We start from the raw sequence: 16,564 nt of genomic DNA on the forward strand, positions 1-16,564 counted from the left end.
ACGGAAGACCACCATTAGAATGGATGGTAGAATAGCCAGAATGGGAAGGGTCAGCCAATGATCAGCTCCAGGATGATCAAAGACAGGCTCAAGTTAGGCTGGGTTCAATTACACATTTGGCAGTCCGTTAACGCTGTCATTCAGCCCCATTGTCAGGCGCAACGCGACGCATGCTATAAAGTGGCACACGTTCGTGGTGTGCCGTCATTCACTGACGGAGCCTCGGACACGGGCTGCAGCGTCTGAGGCTCCGTCACCGCTAGCACAGATGATTAATCTCCGCTAGCGGGTATAGCATAACGCGATAGCGTTATGCTATACCGTTAACGCAGCCCGTCAACGCTATGCTTTGAATGGGCTGCTTAACTTAATGTGAACCCAGCCTTACCTGTGACAGATAAAAGATGCCTGCGTGAAGCTAATCTCTTAACAAGAAGTCCTACTACAAAAAAAAACAAAAAAAAAAAAAACAAGAATGACATGGATACAGTTTGCCAAAGAACACATCAACAGGCCTAAAGAGAAATGGAGAAACATTTTGTGGACTGATAAAATTGTTATTTTTGGGTCCAAGGGCAGCAGAGTTCGTCAGACGACCCCCCAAACTCTGCATTCAAGCCACAGTGCACTCTGAAGACCGTGAAGCCTGGTGGTGCAAGCATCATGATACGGGCATGTTTCTCTTACTATGGTGCTGGACCTATTTACCGCATACCAAGCATCATGGACCAGTTTGCATATGATAAAATACTTCAAGAGGTCATGCTGCCTAAGGGGCCCATCACTTTTAGCAATGCACCTGCGATCCCGACCACAATACGACCCGATCAGGATCGCTGGTGCATCGCTAAATTGTCGCTAGTGAGCTGCCAAACAGGCAGATCTCACCAGCGACATAGCAGCGGTCATTACTTACCTGTTAGATGTAGCGATGAAGACGTCCTCCCGCCCGCGTCCACACGTTGTTCGTCGGTGCCAGCAGGAAGCCCAGCAGGAACCCGCCGACGAGAAATGGTCCAGGACGTTCTCGCGTGATCAGCGATAACCAGCAGGGGAGCTGGTCGGAGGTAAGTGTCACATATAGCGATATCGCTAGCAATATCGCTGCTGCGTCACAAAATCAGTGATGCTTAGTGTGACGGGGCCTTTACGCTGAAGAGGATATGGTCTTGAAAATCGGTGTTTCAGCAAGACAAGGACACTAAACACCAGTAAACTAGCAAAATCTTGGCTCCAGTCAAACAAAATTGAGGTTATGGAGTGGCCAGCCCAATATCGGGATCTTAATCCGATAGAACACGTGTGGGGTGACAAAAAATGCAGCTTCTGGGGCAAAGCCAACAAATGCCAAAAAATTATTGTGGTATGTAGTTCAAGCATCCTGGGCTTGAATAAGTTGACAGATGCAAGAAGTTGGTTGACTCTGCAACATACAGGTGCGTCTCACAAAATTAGAATATCAAAAAGTTACATTTATTTCAGCTCTTCAATACAAAAAGTGAAACTCGTATAGTCATTACAAGCTGTTATCTATTTCAAGTGTTTATTTCTGTTACGAGGGGCGTTCATTAAAGATTTCCTGACCCAATTTTATTTATCACAGGATGTTGAAACTGCACATGTGTAATGATATAAGTCTCTATAGGTTATGTGCCAATTTGCAACTCAGAACTGATAACGGTCTTAATTTTACAGGTGCTGAACTGGTGCGAGGTTTGAAAATGGACCCAGTGGAATACAAAGTTCCTTTACTTGAAATGCCGCACACAAAGGAGATGTTCGAGGATATGAAAGAGGTTTATGGTGATGATTCCCCATTATATGATGTAGTGAAGAACTAGCATCGTCAATTCAAATGTGGTCAGACTTCGGTGAAAACATTTCCAATTCTAGGGCGACCCCACTCTGCTATTCACGAACACACCATCCAGCAAGTGGAGGTCGCCATTTTGGAAAATCTTGTCATGTAACCATTCGCCACCTAGCCCAAGATTAGTGTGGGGTCCGTAGAAAAAAAATCATCCAAAGTCATCTTCATATACATAAGGTATACGCGCGCTTGGTTCCCCGGCTGCTCACATCTTTGCAGGAGCAGGAACGAGTCAAATGCTCTCAGGCTCAATTGACGATGTGCCATGGAAACCAGGAGGACTTTTTCAACAGACTGATCTCCCAGGATGAAAGCTGGGTCCATAATCGCTGCCAAAGCACGTGCCCAACCCTCGGCAGGCAAAGCCATGCTCACAGTATTTTGGGACCAGCACGGAGTAGTATTGATGGATTTCCTACCAAAGAGTACCTTGATCATGATCACTGGGGAATACTATGCTTCACTGCAGGGGAAATTGTGGGAGGCCATCAAAACCAAGAGACGTGGACGCTCACCAAAGGTGTCCGCCTTCTGCAAGACAATGCACCAGTTCACAACTTACATTTTGCTCAAAGGGAAGCAGGCTCCTGTGGCTTTGAAATTCTACCGCATCCCCCTTTCCATCTGACCTAGCACCATCTGCCTTCCACCTCTTTCCAACAATGAAGTTAATTTTCAAAGGCAAGCATTTTCCAGATGATGAGACTCTGATTTCCGAAGTCACAACGCAGCTTTTGGAGCAACCTGTCGACTTCTACAAGCGAGATTTACAATTGCTTAAAGAGATGGGAGAAGTGTGTGTCCTTAGGTGGCACCCATGTAGAGAAGGATTAATAACTGTGCCAAGTTTCATTGTTCTCAGTTCACAGGAAGTGGGTCAGGGGAAATCTTTAATGAACACCCATCGTAATGTTGATGATTATGGCTTACAGCCAATGAAAACCCAAAAGTCATTATCTCAGTAAATTAGAATATTTTAGAACACCAGCTTGAAAAAACGGTTTAAAAATCCGAAATGTTGGCCTACTTAAATGTATGTTCTGTAAATGCACACAATACTTGGTTGGGGCTCCTTTTGCATCAATTACTGTATTAAACATTAAAGCGGCGTGGCATCGAGGCGATAAGGGGTTATGGAAGCCCAGGTTGCTTTGATAGCAGCCTTCAGCTCGTCTGCATTGTTGGGTCTGGTGTCTCTCATCTTCCTTTAGATAATACCCCATAGATTCTCTATGTGGTTAAGGTCACACGAGTTTGCTGGCCAATCAAGCACAGTGGTGCTGTTGTTTGTAAACCAGGTATTGGTACTTTTGGCAGTGTGGACAGGTGCCAGGTCGTGCTGGAGAATGAAATTTCCATCTCCCGAAAGTTTGTCGGCAGAGGGAAGCATGAAGTGCTCTAAAATTTCCTGGTAGACGGCTGTGCCGTGTTTGGTCTTGATAAAACACAGTGGACCAACACCAGCAGATGACATGGCTCCCGAAACAATCAGATTGCGGAAACGCCACACTAGACCTCAAGCAGCTTGGATTGTGTGCTTCTCCACTCTTCCTCCAGACTCTGGGACCTTGATTTCCAAATAAAATGCAATATTTATTTTCCTTGTGGAGTGTGTCAGTGCCTTCTGAACACCTGTCAAGTCAGCAGTCTTCCCCATGATTGTGGAGCTTACTTAGACTAAGGGACCTTTGCAGGCTTTTTTTTGTTAATTATTCTAATTTATTGAGATAAGGACTTTTGGGTTTTCATTGGCTGTAAGCCATAATCATCAACATTAACAGAAATAAACGTTGAAATGGACCACCCTGATGGTAATGACTATGAGTTTCACTTTTTGTATTGAACAACTGAAATAAATGAACTTTTTATGATATTCTAATTTTGTGAGAAGCACCTGTAGATGTGAACCAGTTCTAAGCAACTCTGAGTAACAACTAAATGTTAGGTTAGTGATTCACAGGAATGCAAAATCATAAAAAATAGTACATTTTGTGAGTTTGTAAAGATAAATGCAGACACTATTTTTTAGAACAGCCCAATGTACATTTTTCGCTTTTTTCTGTAAAGTAGTTACAAATTATATACTTTTCTCTGTTTTGAATTAGAAAACCGTGTGCAAAAACTAGTATAAAGGTTTTAAGATTAACTCATGTTTTTAAATACTTGGCTATTATTTTGAACACTACTGTATGTTGCGTGAACAGTAGTAATCCTGATTTATACTGTAGGAACGAGAGAAGCGCAAATAGGGTCTTATCCGATGATAAAATATATACAATTAGACAATATCCACTCACCCGCTGCAGGAGAGATAAAGCATGTAGGATATGGTCCAAGGGCCAAACCAGTGACCGCCGATATATAAAACCTAAAGGAACTTTTATGGACTTTGTGCGCTGCCAAACAATGGACACAATTCCAGTTAAGATGAAAGATTGTTTTATTCCCAACGCGTTTCGAAGTAATAGTTACTTCTTCCTCAGGGGATGTCTCATCGCCTGAGGAAGAAGTAACTATTACTTCGAAACGCGTTGGGAATAAAACAATAATCTTTCATCTTAACTGGAATTGTGTCCATCGTTTGGCAGAGCACGAAGTCCATAAACAAAGTTCCATTAGGTTTTATATATCAGTAGTAATCCTGTACATTCGTGACTGGAGGACCCATCTGGTGACTTACCTGATGGATTGCACATCCATGACTTAAGGGCCTGTCACACTAAGCGATATCGCTAACAATATCGCTATAACTTGTGATGTTATAGCGATATTGCTAGCGACATCGCTGTGTCTGATACTTACCTACGACCCGCTCCCCCGCTGGTTATCGCTGATCGCGCGAGAACGTCTAGGACGGTTTCTCGTCGTCAGCTTCCTGCGGCGCTTCCTGTGGAGAGACAAGCAACGAGCGTGGAGCCGGGCGGGAGGACGCAGGATCGCCTAGTGCGACAGGTAAGTAGCGACCTCCGTCCCCAGTGATGTCGCTGGTGAGATCTGCCTTTGTGGCAGCTCACTAGCGACCACTTAGCGATGCACCAGCGATCCTGACCGCGTCATATCGCTGGTCGGGATCGCTGGTACATTGCTAAGTGTGACAGTACCTTTAGAGGACCCAGGCTACTATCTGGTTAGAAGTGACTTTAGGAAGAAAGACTCGCGAACTGTACAACAGCTTCTGTTAATACTTTATTAGTGTTACCAGTATTCCAGCTTCTCATTTAAACAAAAACAATGAAAAAAAAAATGTTCCTTTCAACCCTATAAAATAGCTGTAACATTCTGCTTTGCTCAAGAGAAAGAAAAAAAAAAAAGACAAAAGAAAAAAAAAAAAAAGTGAAAATAGCTTTCATAAAATAATGCACAAAAACAATTACTGTACATGATATGCACAATTCATATTAAAACAGTTATAGTCATGACATAGGCAATATAAATATTTGCTAAGGACAGTAGGACACTAAGAGAACCTGGAGTGACAACTGAGACTTATAAAACAAGTCATTAATGTGTACCCATAATCTATACTCTGTGGCGGCAGACATTTGTAGCAGGGAGTCAAAACGCATGAGAATTCAGCCTATCAGTCCGCTAAGAACTAGGGGCCCATCTTTGTATTCTCTGCTTTGTCCAGGTACGGCGGCAATAGAGCTATGCAGGTAGAAAAAAAGAATGTATCTCCTATTATTGAATCGAATTCACTCTATGATTAGATTTTGCCGCTATTTCACGCACCAAGCAGTTTTCATGTAGAAACCGATGAGAATCATTCTACATCATCTTAGAATAAAAAAAAAAAAAAAAAAAAATCAAGCGACTGGTAAAATAGTCCAAATGATATGCAATTCAGGAGCGTTTAGACAGCCTCCTGCAACTGTGCGGACTCATCAACGATATGAGAAAATGAATCAAGTGCTGTTCCCATAGAAAGCTGGAAGAAAAAAAAGGGGCAATGTAATGGGACTGCAACACTAAATCCAGCCAATAAACAAGTGTGGCGCTAGTTTTGGAATAAAAAAAAAAACAAACTCTAAATCCGTAACATTAAATTTCACCCCGCATTAACCAGATGTTTGTCAAGAAGTATGCAAATATATTGGAAGTTTGTCAGCCAAGACTAAGCTAATCTGCCACTTGATTAACTGGGATAAAAGACACAGGATGTACATTTTTACCATCGTGAGCCAAAAAAACAAAAACAATTAAAGATAGCCTGTAAACGTTTACTCCTGATGTATCAGTTTCTGGAGCTTTTCTTAAAGGGGTTGTCAACTTCTCAAATAGGTCAAAATAAGCAATTTGGAACTTATTAAAAATCATCCCCACTCAAGAACAAAGGGATTTTTAAAATTATAGTTTACTGCTCATTGCCAGTTGCAAAAACGGCCTCGGACTGCAGCATGGGAGACGTACAGTTGAGCGGTGTGACTACTAAGTTTCTGGAATAAAATATCAATCTGCACCGCCCCTGCCCATTCAAGTCTCCGGTTCCGTGGAAATCATTGGACTGCACTTGGATGACATCCGAGTGCAGTCAGCTTTCAGCGAACTCACAATGGAGAAGATGGGAAATTTTGTTCTTCGTCTTCTCCTCTCAGTGTGCTACATTTCTGACCGTACTATGCTGACACTCGGCTGACACTCGGCTGGAACACTGATAACAGGCTGAGCAGAATGCTATTAGCATAATCGGCCAGATTCTCTTGTATCTATGGTCCTGTGACCCCGGCTTCACCTTATAGAATCAGTGCCAATATTTCCAGCTTTTGTAGGCACACACCTGACTGACGAGGAATAGTAACACAGTTATTAAATTATTCACATACCTCCATGTAGATAATAAAGAACTCAGATTAAGAATACATGCTCCCGAACAGTTATTTTATTGGAAATGTTAGTGTTAATGTAATGACTGAAAAAATCTTCTATAAGAATAAAAAACAAAAAAGACCATTATTCAGCCAAATTCTTTGGTTCTTTAAACACACACACCTCCCAAAATGCTACATTTCTCAACAATTCCTTACCATGCTTTTGCTGCCATCTCTGCTCATGTCCCCCACTTTTTTTTTTTTTTTTTTTTAAATATTAGATGACCTGGCGCTTGCCATAAATATGCAATATTTTTTACCTGGTGTTAATTCCGTTGTTCTCCTGAATCAATTTTTTTTTCCTGTGCCTGCCTGTTTCCGAGATATGGCCCTCTGCATGTCAGTCTAGTCTAACAACTGGGCGTGGTCCTCAAGAAGACTCCCATACAGGAGGGTTGAGGACCACACCCTCAGGACTACAAAAAACTAGATTAAATTACTGCAGGAACAAAGGGCCATAACTCAGGAACGGGAGAGGTGCAGACAGAAAAACGCCACCAGATTCAGAAAAGCTGCAGCACTTACACCAAGTAGTAGGTGCAAGGGTACATTTAGACATCCGTACAAATTGGTCCGAGAACGGACTGGCGGCAGGTCTCCGGATCCAAGCGTGACCACTTCTTAGAAATATAGGACACGGTCATGCTCCGGTTGGGAGACCGGCGGCCAGTCCAATCTTGGACTGATTTCTACTGATTTCTGAATACGCCCCCTAACTGTAATTTTATTACAAAAGATTTTTCAGTATAATGAACGATAGGAAGAACAAAAGAAAGAACGAAAGAAAGAACAAAAAAAAAAAAAAAGAAGCTAGACAGGAGATGCAAGGAGTCGTAATTTCCTCTAGTAAAGGTGTGTGTGTATATATATATATATATATATATATATATATATATATATATATATATATATATGATTAGCAGATATTTCTATCTAATTTGTAATCTAGATGGCATTAAGAAGTACCGGGAACGGCAGCACATTTAGGTGTCTCCCATGATGATGTAAACAGTTATGGGGGGACCCAGACAGCCTCAGAACAGAAATGGTAAGGAATTTTAGAATAGAAGCTAGTCCCACACATGCGCACTCGGCTGTGCATACATCTATTCTTTGAAGACATCTCCGGAAACAACTTGTCTGCTAGAGAGAACAACAGGACTGTGTTTAGTATCAAAACAGGTCACAGGCGCAGGAAGCGCCCCATCACACAAGGGCAGCGTTTGGGAGAACCGTCAGGGACTCACCAGTCTGACTAGTCTCCTGTGCGGCTTGGTCCCCAGGAGATAAAAATACCTAGCGGAGATGGATCGGGCAGTGGGCATCAGCTGACGGGATCCTTTTAAGAGCTATTTTACAAAATAATTATACGAGAGGTTTCCTCTAACATTTCATTTATTCCTAGGTAGCACTTTGCTTAGAAAACCAAACGAAAATGAGCCCTAGATGTTGCAGTACGGGGGTCTTAACCGGGTATTAAAGAAAACGCTACACAAAGCACCCAGACTTATACTGGTTAGACAGCTGAAAATATTGCACATTATTAAAAAAAAAAAATAATAAAAATAAAGCTACATTTTTCTGTTTTAAAACCTGGTGCACAAAATTACAGCATCACAAATGTTGAGGTTTATCGGACATCACAACTCTTGAGCCAATGTGTATCTACTACTCTTATCTTGATTTAAAAAAATATTAAGGCTAAAAAAAAAGTGCATTTGCTTTTGACAATGGCACGATACATTTACAGCGACGATCTGAAGGGCCGACCACTGAGCCCAGACACGAGAGCGCTCCGTTACGATTCCATATTGTACAATCAATTTGCAGGATTTTATGAGGATTAAAGGCAGAACTAGATTATGAACCGCTTCACAGTCTGGTTACAGCAGATATTGAGCAGCAGTCACAAACTAATGACAAATACCTAATTCAAGATAATAAAAATAATAAATTGATATCTGTTTTACTTCCGCTGGAACTTCTCTCACATAGAAAATGTAGACTGACACTATGCGGATTAACGTGCAGTGGTCGCATCATCGACAAACAGATCAGGACTCGCAACCGCTATATAGAAGTTATAAAAACCGGTCTCTCAGCCCAAAATTTACGAACGTGAGGCTACGAATGATAGCCTGCATTATATTATCACATGCTGCTGAGAAAAGGGGCAAAAGAAAGTGACAAAATGACCTTACCATCTGATTTGTATAGGACTTACTGTTTTTTTGCAGTCTAAGAAAAGTCTGCTGAATCGTGATAATGTGCAATGTGCACACTGTCACAATTCCCCTTTAGAGTGGGAAATTTGCATACTTGCAGTCACGTGTCGACTAGTCTCATCCAATTTCTCTCAACAAAAGAGAACTGAGGAGTCAGATAAGACTAGTCTGCAGACGACCTAGCGTTACACTTAGCGATGCACCAGCGATCCCAAAAACGATACGACCTGGTAGTGATCGCTGGTGCATCGCTAAATGGTCGCTAGTGAGCTGCTAAACAGTCAGATTTACCCAATGACGCAGCAACGATCCAGTGATCCGAATAACGACCTCGCCGGTCGTTGGGACCTTGTCACACAGCACCGATTCTGACGACCCCCCCTCTGTCCATGATTTCTGAGTCGCTAACGAGGTCGCTCATTGGTGTCAAACACAGCGATGCGCGCTGACCTGCGGGACACCAGCGATCAAGAAATGGCCCAGGACATTCGAGCACGATCAGCGACAACGCAGCGGGGGCCTGGTCGCTGCTAAGTGTCACACGTAACGAGATCGCTGGCGAGGTCGCTGTTGCATCACAAAATCGGTGACGCTTCAGCGATCTCGCTATGTGAGACGGGGCCTTAAGAAAATCACATACATATGGTAATGTGACCGCCCACTTGCATGGGGTAGACAGGAGAATATTGACAGTGTGCACATTGCACACTGTCACGATTCGGTGGTCTGTAGACTGCAGATTTTTTCTTACACCAGAAAATCCCTTTAATGTTAGACTTGTATTTATTATTTTCATTAAAACTGAAATATTGGTAGTTGATAAGAATCTGTGATACATCATCTAACCAAAACATAAAAAAGAAATCACAAATCATGACCCAAGTTACTCACAGACCTCCGAGCACAATATGCTTAACTGAAGGCAGCGCAAGACCACTGCAGCCCATCACTACAATGCTTGCAGTTATGAATAAAGGGGTTGTTTAATAAAAGTGGCTCAAGCTGGAGAGCTCTTGAAGGGCTGTCATGTAATACTACATTTCAGCTACAGCATTCATTAAGAAAAAAAAATATATAGCAAACCAATTCTCTGTTAAAATTAGCTGCATATGGTGTGGTGGGAGATCCTAGGTCACCACAAAGCTTCTGAAAAGACTTAGGCCCCGATTCATCAAAATCTTTTCACTTTGAAAAGTTATAAAATTGTGACCATTGGCATTTTGATGAAAGATTAGGACAGCTCCACTAAAGTGGGTCGTGTACGACCAGAACGGGACGTTGTGACGCCCAGCCCACCCAATAAATTTATCCAAAGTTGTGGTGTAATTTATGCCAGAAAGGTTGCTCCAGCCTCTAGAGTAACTTTTCTGGTGAAGTGCGCAAATGTATATGCCAGAGATAAGAGGCGCCTAATTCATTATGTGGTGTGTGCCTCTTCATCAATTAGACGCATGCCACTCCTACACACACATCATAAAGAATTGTGTGTTCAACCCCAGTCTTAATGACTCGGGCTCATAGTCGGCACGAGTCAACCTCTTGGAAGGGGTTGTCCCAACGTAATGAATTATCACCTATCCATATAACTGGCTTATCACTCATCCCACACATTCTGGGAACAGGGCTCTGACGTGCCTATCTGAATAGAGCAATGACTGTGCAGACAAACCATTGCTCAATTCACTGCCAGTGGGACTGCTGAACTCCGGCATCTACGATAGTCCCACGGACAATGAATGGTGCACATACATGGCTGTTGCTCATATAAAAGGGGCACATCAGAGACCCTTTCTTACAATTGGGGACCACCATACATTAGTAACTTGCCCCAATACTTTGTCCTGTTGAGAACCCCATTAAGAACCCAGCAGCAAATTTCTTGGTGTCTTGTAGGAAGTCATCACATGTACTTTATATAAATATATCTCCATATTGCTAACATATTGAGCATGACCACACTCCAAGCAGGACCTGAGGTAGTGTTGAGAACAGACTAGCTATACACTCCTCACCACAATGCTTCTCACCCAGAACCAGGTATCAAACTATTTTTTTTTAATCTGTTAAACCCCTTTCAAGAGACCAATTATGTAAATATTTTGTGTAAAAGAGGTGAAAAGAAACTAAAGAATTATCTTTCCGATTTAAAACACAAACATTGTGGTAAGAAATCTATAAAAAAACAAAACAAAAAAAGGTGATATCAGCCATCTCAATAGAGATATAGTTATAGAATAACAGTGTAACACTGCCATTGTGCTCATAAAAAAGCAACTATAAGACACCACCATCAATCACTTGTTGGTATATACCAATATTCGGGATAACGAGACATGCAATAAATGCACTGGGTACACGATTTAGGGGGTTACACCTCATTAAGCTAATATATTATACAGAATGACCCTGTTTGATGGGGGGGGATGTCTGATACTTAATCATGATGTTACCTTCTGCAAGCGGTTGCCATCTCAATGTATTAATGTAAGGATGAAAAAATTAAGACTGATTGCATATTCAGGAAAAAAAAATCAAACGAAAAGAACAAAAAACAAAAGAAAAAACACCCTACTCCCCAAAGTAATGCAGATCTGCACTCGGAGCATAAAAAGTTTGTCGCAAGACTCTAGTGATAATATCAAAAGTTACAGTCCGCGGTCCAGTGAGCCAATATTTCCGCAGATACTGAGTTCATGTATTACCCCATCCTTGCCATTTGCTACATGGGAATGTATGTCCTAACCAGTGACGCTGGGACCCCCGCCGCCATCATTGCACTATTCCCCAGCTTTAACTCAATCCTGTTGATCCTCCAGCGTAGCAATGTGTTTGTGCTTGATATTAATGTAGAAAAATACAATCTGGCACCTATACGACCAATGGAAAGGTCCCGTCATGCTCTTCTATGCCCGAATCCAGACGGTACCACCATCTCTGGTCCTTCAGAGTGATTCAAGTGCACCAATTTAAGACACAGTCCCGATTGATTGATGGTTGCACAGCAGGTAGGATGAGTGGAGCCACACAGCTTATGGATGCTTCGATAATCTATAGGACATGATATGTGACTGGTGAGGAAATATCAGTAGCCATTTTTGAGCCCGGATAATTATTCCCAAACAGCTATTCCGTTATTTCTGGCTAAAACACTGCAGAGTTTCTAGGACGGATTCTGACCGGCCCGAGTGTCACCTTTTCTGTAAGGCGGGTGCGTGATAAGATTGCGGTCTTTGTCTGTATTTCCTCATTCGCTCTGATCTGGAGTGCAGTTTGTTAAAAAGCTCATGGAATTTGCATTGTGAAAATAAGGTTTCCAAAAAACCCTCTAAAAAAACATACACAAGTCTCCTGTTCAGTTGGGTGTGCTGAAACATTTCAATGACCCGAAGGATTCCCTTTCTTGTGGTTTCTGCCCCAATGATGTGCTTCAGTTCATCTGAGGAAGGAGGGAAGAAAAGGCGATTTATGAGATACAGAATATTAAGCTAAAATACACATAAGAAAACACAAAATGGCGGCACGCAATCTACGGCAGAAAACAGCAGCATGGTTAGATAAACTTGTGGCAAAATAATATAATGATGAAATAATTGAAATGGGCTTTCCATCTACTAAAATAGTTTTTTATGGGCAGAAAAAGCAAGAAATAATAAAATCTGTAAAATATTCACTTCTCAATGACCCCCCAATTGACTATAGTAGCCAAATGCTAGCGGATCCGACAGTCTCCATGGATGACACGTTATTGCAGCGGACATTGATGGCTGCCACAGTTCAGTGCTATGGCCTGGGCCCACCGTATCAGTGCACAACAATGGTAGAAGAAACATTCGTGGAATCAGGTTTTGGACGGAGCTGGTGGTGAACCTAAACGCATAGTGCTATTATATTTTTCTCAATTATCTTACTCTGTAAAACATTTTTTTTTTTTTTTTGCCCAGGTTGGTAAACTCACACTGTATGATATGTACGATGAGTTAATTCTTTGGCGCTCGGAGCACTTTTGGCTTTTTGCTTATTTAAAGCAAGAATTTACTATATGTGAAATGTGTAACATTTTCAGACTTGATCTTGACCGCCAGATAAATCACCTCTCACAAATGGGGGCCCTAAATTCTTCTGAGAATTAAATTGCCTGAATCGATCTGGAAAAACGTGGATAAACTAGTGTGGACTTTATGATACATGAGAGAGCTCTAGGAGGCCCAAGCAGAACAGAAAATCTTGGATGTCTGCACTACACAAGTCTCATATGCAAAGAGGCCCAGCTCCAAGCTTTATAGCTCCTCCCGAATGCTCGTCCTTAGAGAGGTATGCACTGCACCATAATGAGACACATAGCAATAAACAATTCCAGGTAAGTCCTGGCTTCAGCTAGTAAGGACCGCACCATTATATTGCACCCTATGTGGGGAATGCAGGGCATGATGTTCTTCCTTTTCAGACTAGTATATGTCTTTGCAGAGCTCCGGAGTACAAGACATTTAAAAGAAACCTTCTACCAAGACAAACATGTCTTAATGTCAATAAGACACAACGTTGGCTAAATCTGGCCCTTGTGGTGACTTTATTTAACTTGTGACACTGGGAACTATGTGGGGCCCATTATACTGCATGAAGGCCAATGTGGGGCCCAGTATACTGCATGGAGGCCAATGTGGGGCCCAGTATACTGCATGGAGGCCAATGTGGGGCCCAGTATACTGCACAGGGGGACAATATGGGGCCCATTATACTGCATGGGGGACAACATCGGGCCCATTATACTGCACGGAGTACTATGTGGGCACATTATACTGCATGGAGGCCAATGTGGGGCCCAGTATACTGCACAGGGGGACAATATGGGGCCCATTATACTGCATGGGGGACAACATCGGGCCCATTATACTGCACGGAGTACTATGTGGGGCACATTATACTGCATGGAGGCCAATGTGGGGCCCGGTATACTGCATGGAGGCCAATGTGGGGCCCAGTATACTGAACAGGGGGACAATATGGGGCACATTATACTGCAAGGGGGACAACATCGGACCCATTATACTGCACGGAGTACTATGTGGGGCACATTATACTGCACGGGGGATAATATGGGGCACATTATACTGCACGGTGTATTATGTAGGGCACGTTATACTGTATGGGGGACCATATGGGGCCCATTATACTGCATGGGGGACAACATGGGGCCCATTTTACTGCATGGGGGACAACATGGGGCCCATTATACTGCACGGAGTACTATGTGGGGCACATTATACTGCACGGGGGATAATATGTGGCCCATTATACTGCACGGAGTACTATGTGGGGCACATTATACTGCCGGAGAACTATGTGGGACCATCTAAATCAATAATTGTTCATAAAAAGAATACCTCTGTCCAACACTTGACGTGCATTACATACAAACATGCCTTATACTACCTGGCATAATTTCCAGCAGCTTCGTTTTTGCAGCAACTCTCGTACGCATTCGTATGCTTCTGTCTCTGCGAGGAGCAGTCTCTGCCAATATCCCATTAGGCCAAAATGAGTCTCTGCAATCAACGCATCAATTAGTTATGTAGCTGAGCTTATCTAAAAATATTTGTACCATGCAAATAGAGAAAATTGTTGTTATGCAAGGAGCTCGAAATATTCCGTTTACTGCAAAGGTTTTAACATTATAAGCTAAACATACGGTAGCTTAGGAATAAAGAAAAAAAATATACATACACACACTATATAACAATTACACACACACACACAAATATACATCTCTGGCAAAAATTAAGAGACCACTGCAAAATGTTCAGTTTTAAAACATGATTTATCAAGGTAGGTACCATGAGAAATAAGAAGTGAGGTGAAAGCGTGAGTGAATTAAAAATATAATTTTTATTAATTACTAAATTTAAAACAATGATTACAGAAGTGCAAAAGGCACTATAGAAATGCAGCCTATTTCTAATATAAGGGGAAGGAAGGACCAATTATGGCAAGGAAAGCAGTGTTGAAAGACAATGAAAATTGTGATCAAATGTCCCTTATAAAAAGCCCAGTGTGCAGCAAGGTAGGGGGGAGTGTCACCAGCACCCACCATCCTGTGCACAAGCCCCGCAGTGTCTGTCCTGCACTCCCGATGCCAGATACAGGTAATTCATATCAAACTTTTTGGATAACTTTAATTACAATTCCTTGCTGCGCACTTTTGTCACTAAATTTAGCAACTATTGCAGTTGCTGTGTTTAATACCAGCCACATTGAAGGGCTTTCTAGGTACCATGGACCTCAAATAATTGGTTTATTCCTTTTGGCTATTTATGCACTGTGCACTTTACACTGAAGAATATATTCATCTAAACCTCCTCCCCCTTTAGGCCTGTTTCACACTTCCGTTTTTTGGCGTCAGTCAAAATCCGCCAATTTCCGTAAAAAACGGATCCGCCAAAAAGGGGGCAGATCCGTTTTTTTCCCCCCATAGATTACATTAGTGGCGGATCTTGACTGACGGTCATCCGTCACACCCGGTTTTTGACGGATCCGCCAAAATTTTATGGTCTCCCGGGCAGATGAGACGGAACTCTACAACTTTTTTTTGTCTTGACGGTCCGCTATTTTTAACTGCGCCTGCGCGGAAGCTTCGCTCCAGGAACACTTTTAACCCTGAAATGTCGTTCCGGGACCGGAAAAAAAAAAAAAAAAAACTCTCTCTCTCTCAGGCAGCGGTTCCTTTAAAGTTCAGCCTTTGCCGGATCCGTCAAAACAACGGTCCGGCGGCACACGGTGTGAAAACGGTGACGGTTCAGTTTTCCGCCATTTTCACGGATTGCAACTGACATCAAAAAACGTATGTGTGAAACAGGCCTTATTTGGAGACCATTTTGCCCTGTCTTTTTAATGTTGGATTAATCATTGTTTTAAATTTGGTAATTAATAAAAATTATATTTTTCATTTACTCACGCTTAAATCTCACTTCTTATTTAGCATGGTACCTACCATGATAAATCATATTTAAAAATGTTTGCTGAAGTGACCATAGCCTTTTGTAAGTAGGATTATGGGTAAAATTTTCAGTTTGTCTGATTTTTCTCTTTATAGGTATATTTTTGAGTAAAATGTAAATTGCTCTTTTATTCTATAAACTACTGACAACATGTCTTCGAATTTCCAAGCAATAAATTTTGTATTTATTTTCAAAAAATGAGAAATGATCAAAATAAAAAACTGCAGCGCTTTCAGGCCTCAAATAATGCTAAGAAACCAAGTTCATAATCATTTAGAAACAACAATACTAATGTTTTAATTCAGGCAGAGTTCAGAAATCAGTATTTTGTGGAATAACCATGATTGTTAATCACAGCTTTCCTGCATCTTACAGTAGCATGCTTTCCACCAGTCTTTCACACTGCTTTTGGGTGACCTTATGCCACTCCTGGTACAAAAATGTAAGCAGTTGTTCTTTGTTTAATGGCTTGTGACTATCCATCTTTCTCCTGATTACATTCCAGAGGTTTTCAGTGGGGTTCAGGTCTGGAGACTGGGCTGCCCATGACAGAGTTTTGATGTGGTGGTCCTTCATCCACACAATGATTGACCTAGCTGTGTGGCATGG

The 16,564-nt window shown here is 42.0% G+C and overlaps 1 protein-coding gene across 2 annotated transcripts in view; it reads right to left on the reverse strand.

Moving 5' to 3' along the window:
- Positions 1-5,043: 5,043 nt before the first annotated feature.
- SNX13 (sorting nexin 13) overlaps positions 5,044-16,564 on the reverse strand; it is a 140,084-nt gene continuing 128,563 nt past the window's right edge. For both annotated transcript variants that reach the window (XM_073581437.1, XM_073581438.1), the window contains exons 25-26: positions 14,394-14,506; positions 5,044-12,399 (exon numbers count right to left, since the gene is read on the reverse strand). In XM_073581437.1, coding sequence (XP_073437538.1) covers positions 12,152-12,399; positions 14,394-14,506 — 361 coding nt within the window. In that variant the 3' untranslated portion in view covers positions 5,044-12,151. The remainder of the gene's footprint in view (positions 12,400-14,393; positions 14,507-16,564) is intronic.

Source organism: Dendrobates tinctorius, unplaced genomic scaffold, assembly GCF_039654945.1.
Source record: "Dendrobates tinctorius isolate UK_male_01 unplaced genomic scaffold, ASM3965494v1 ptg000070l, whole genome shotgun sequence".
Taxonomy (NCBI): Eukaryota; Metazoa; Chordata; class Amphibia; order Anura; family Dendrobatidae; genus Dendrobates; species Dendrobates tinctorius.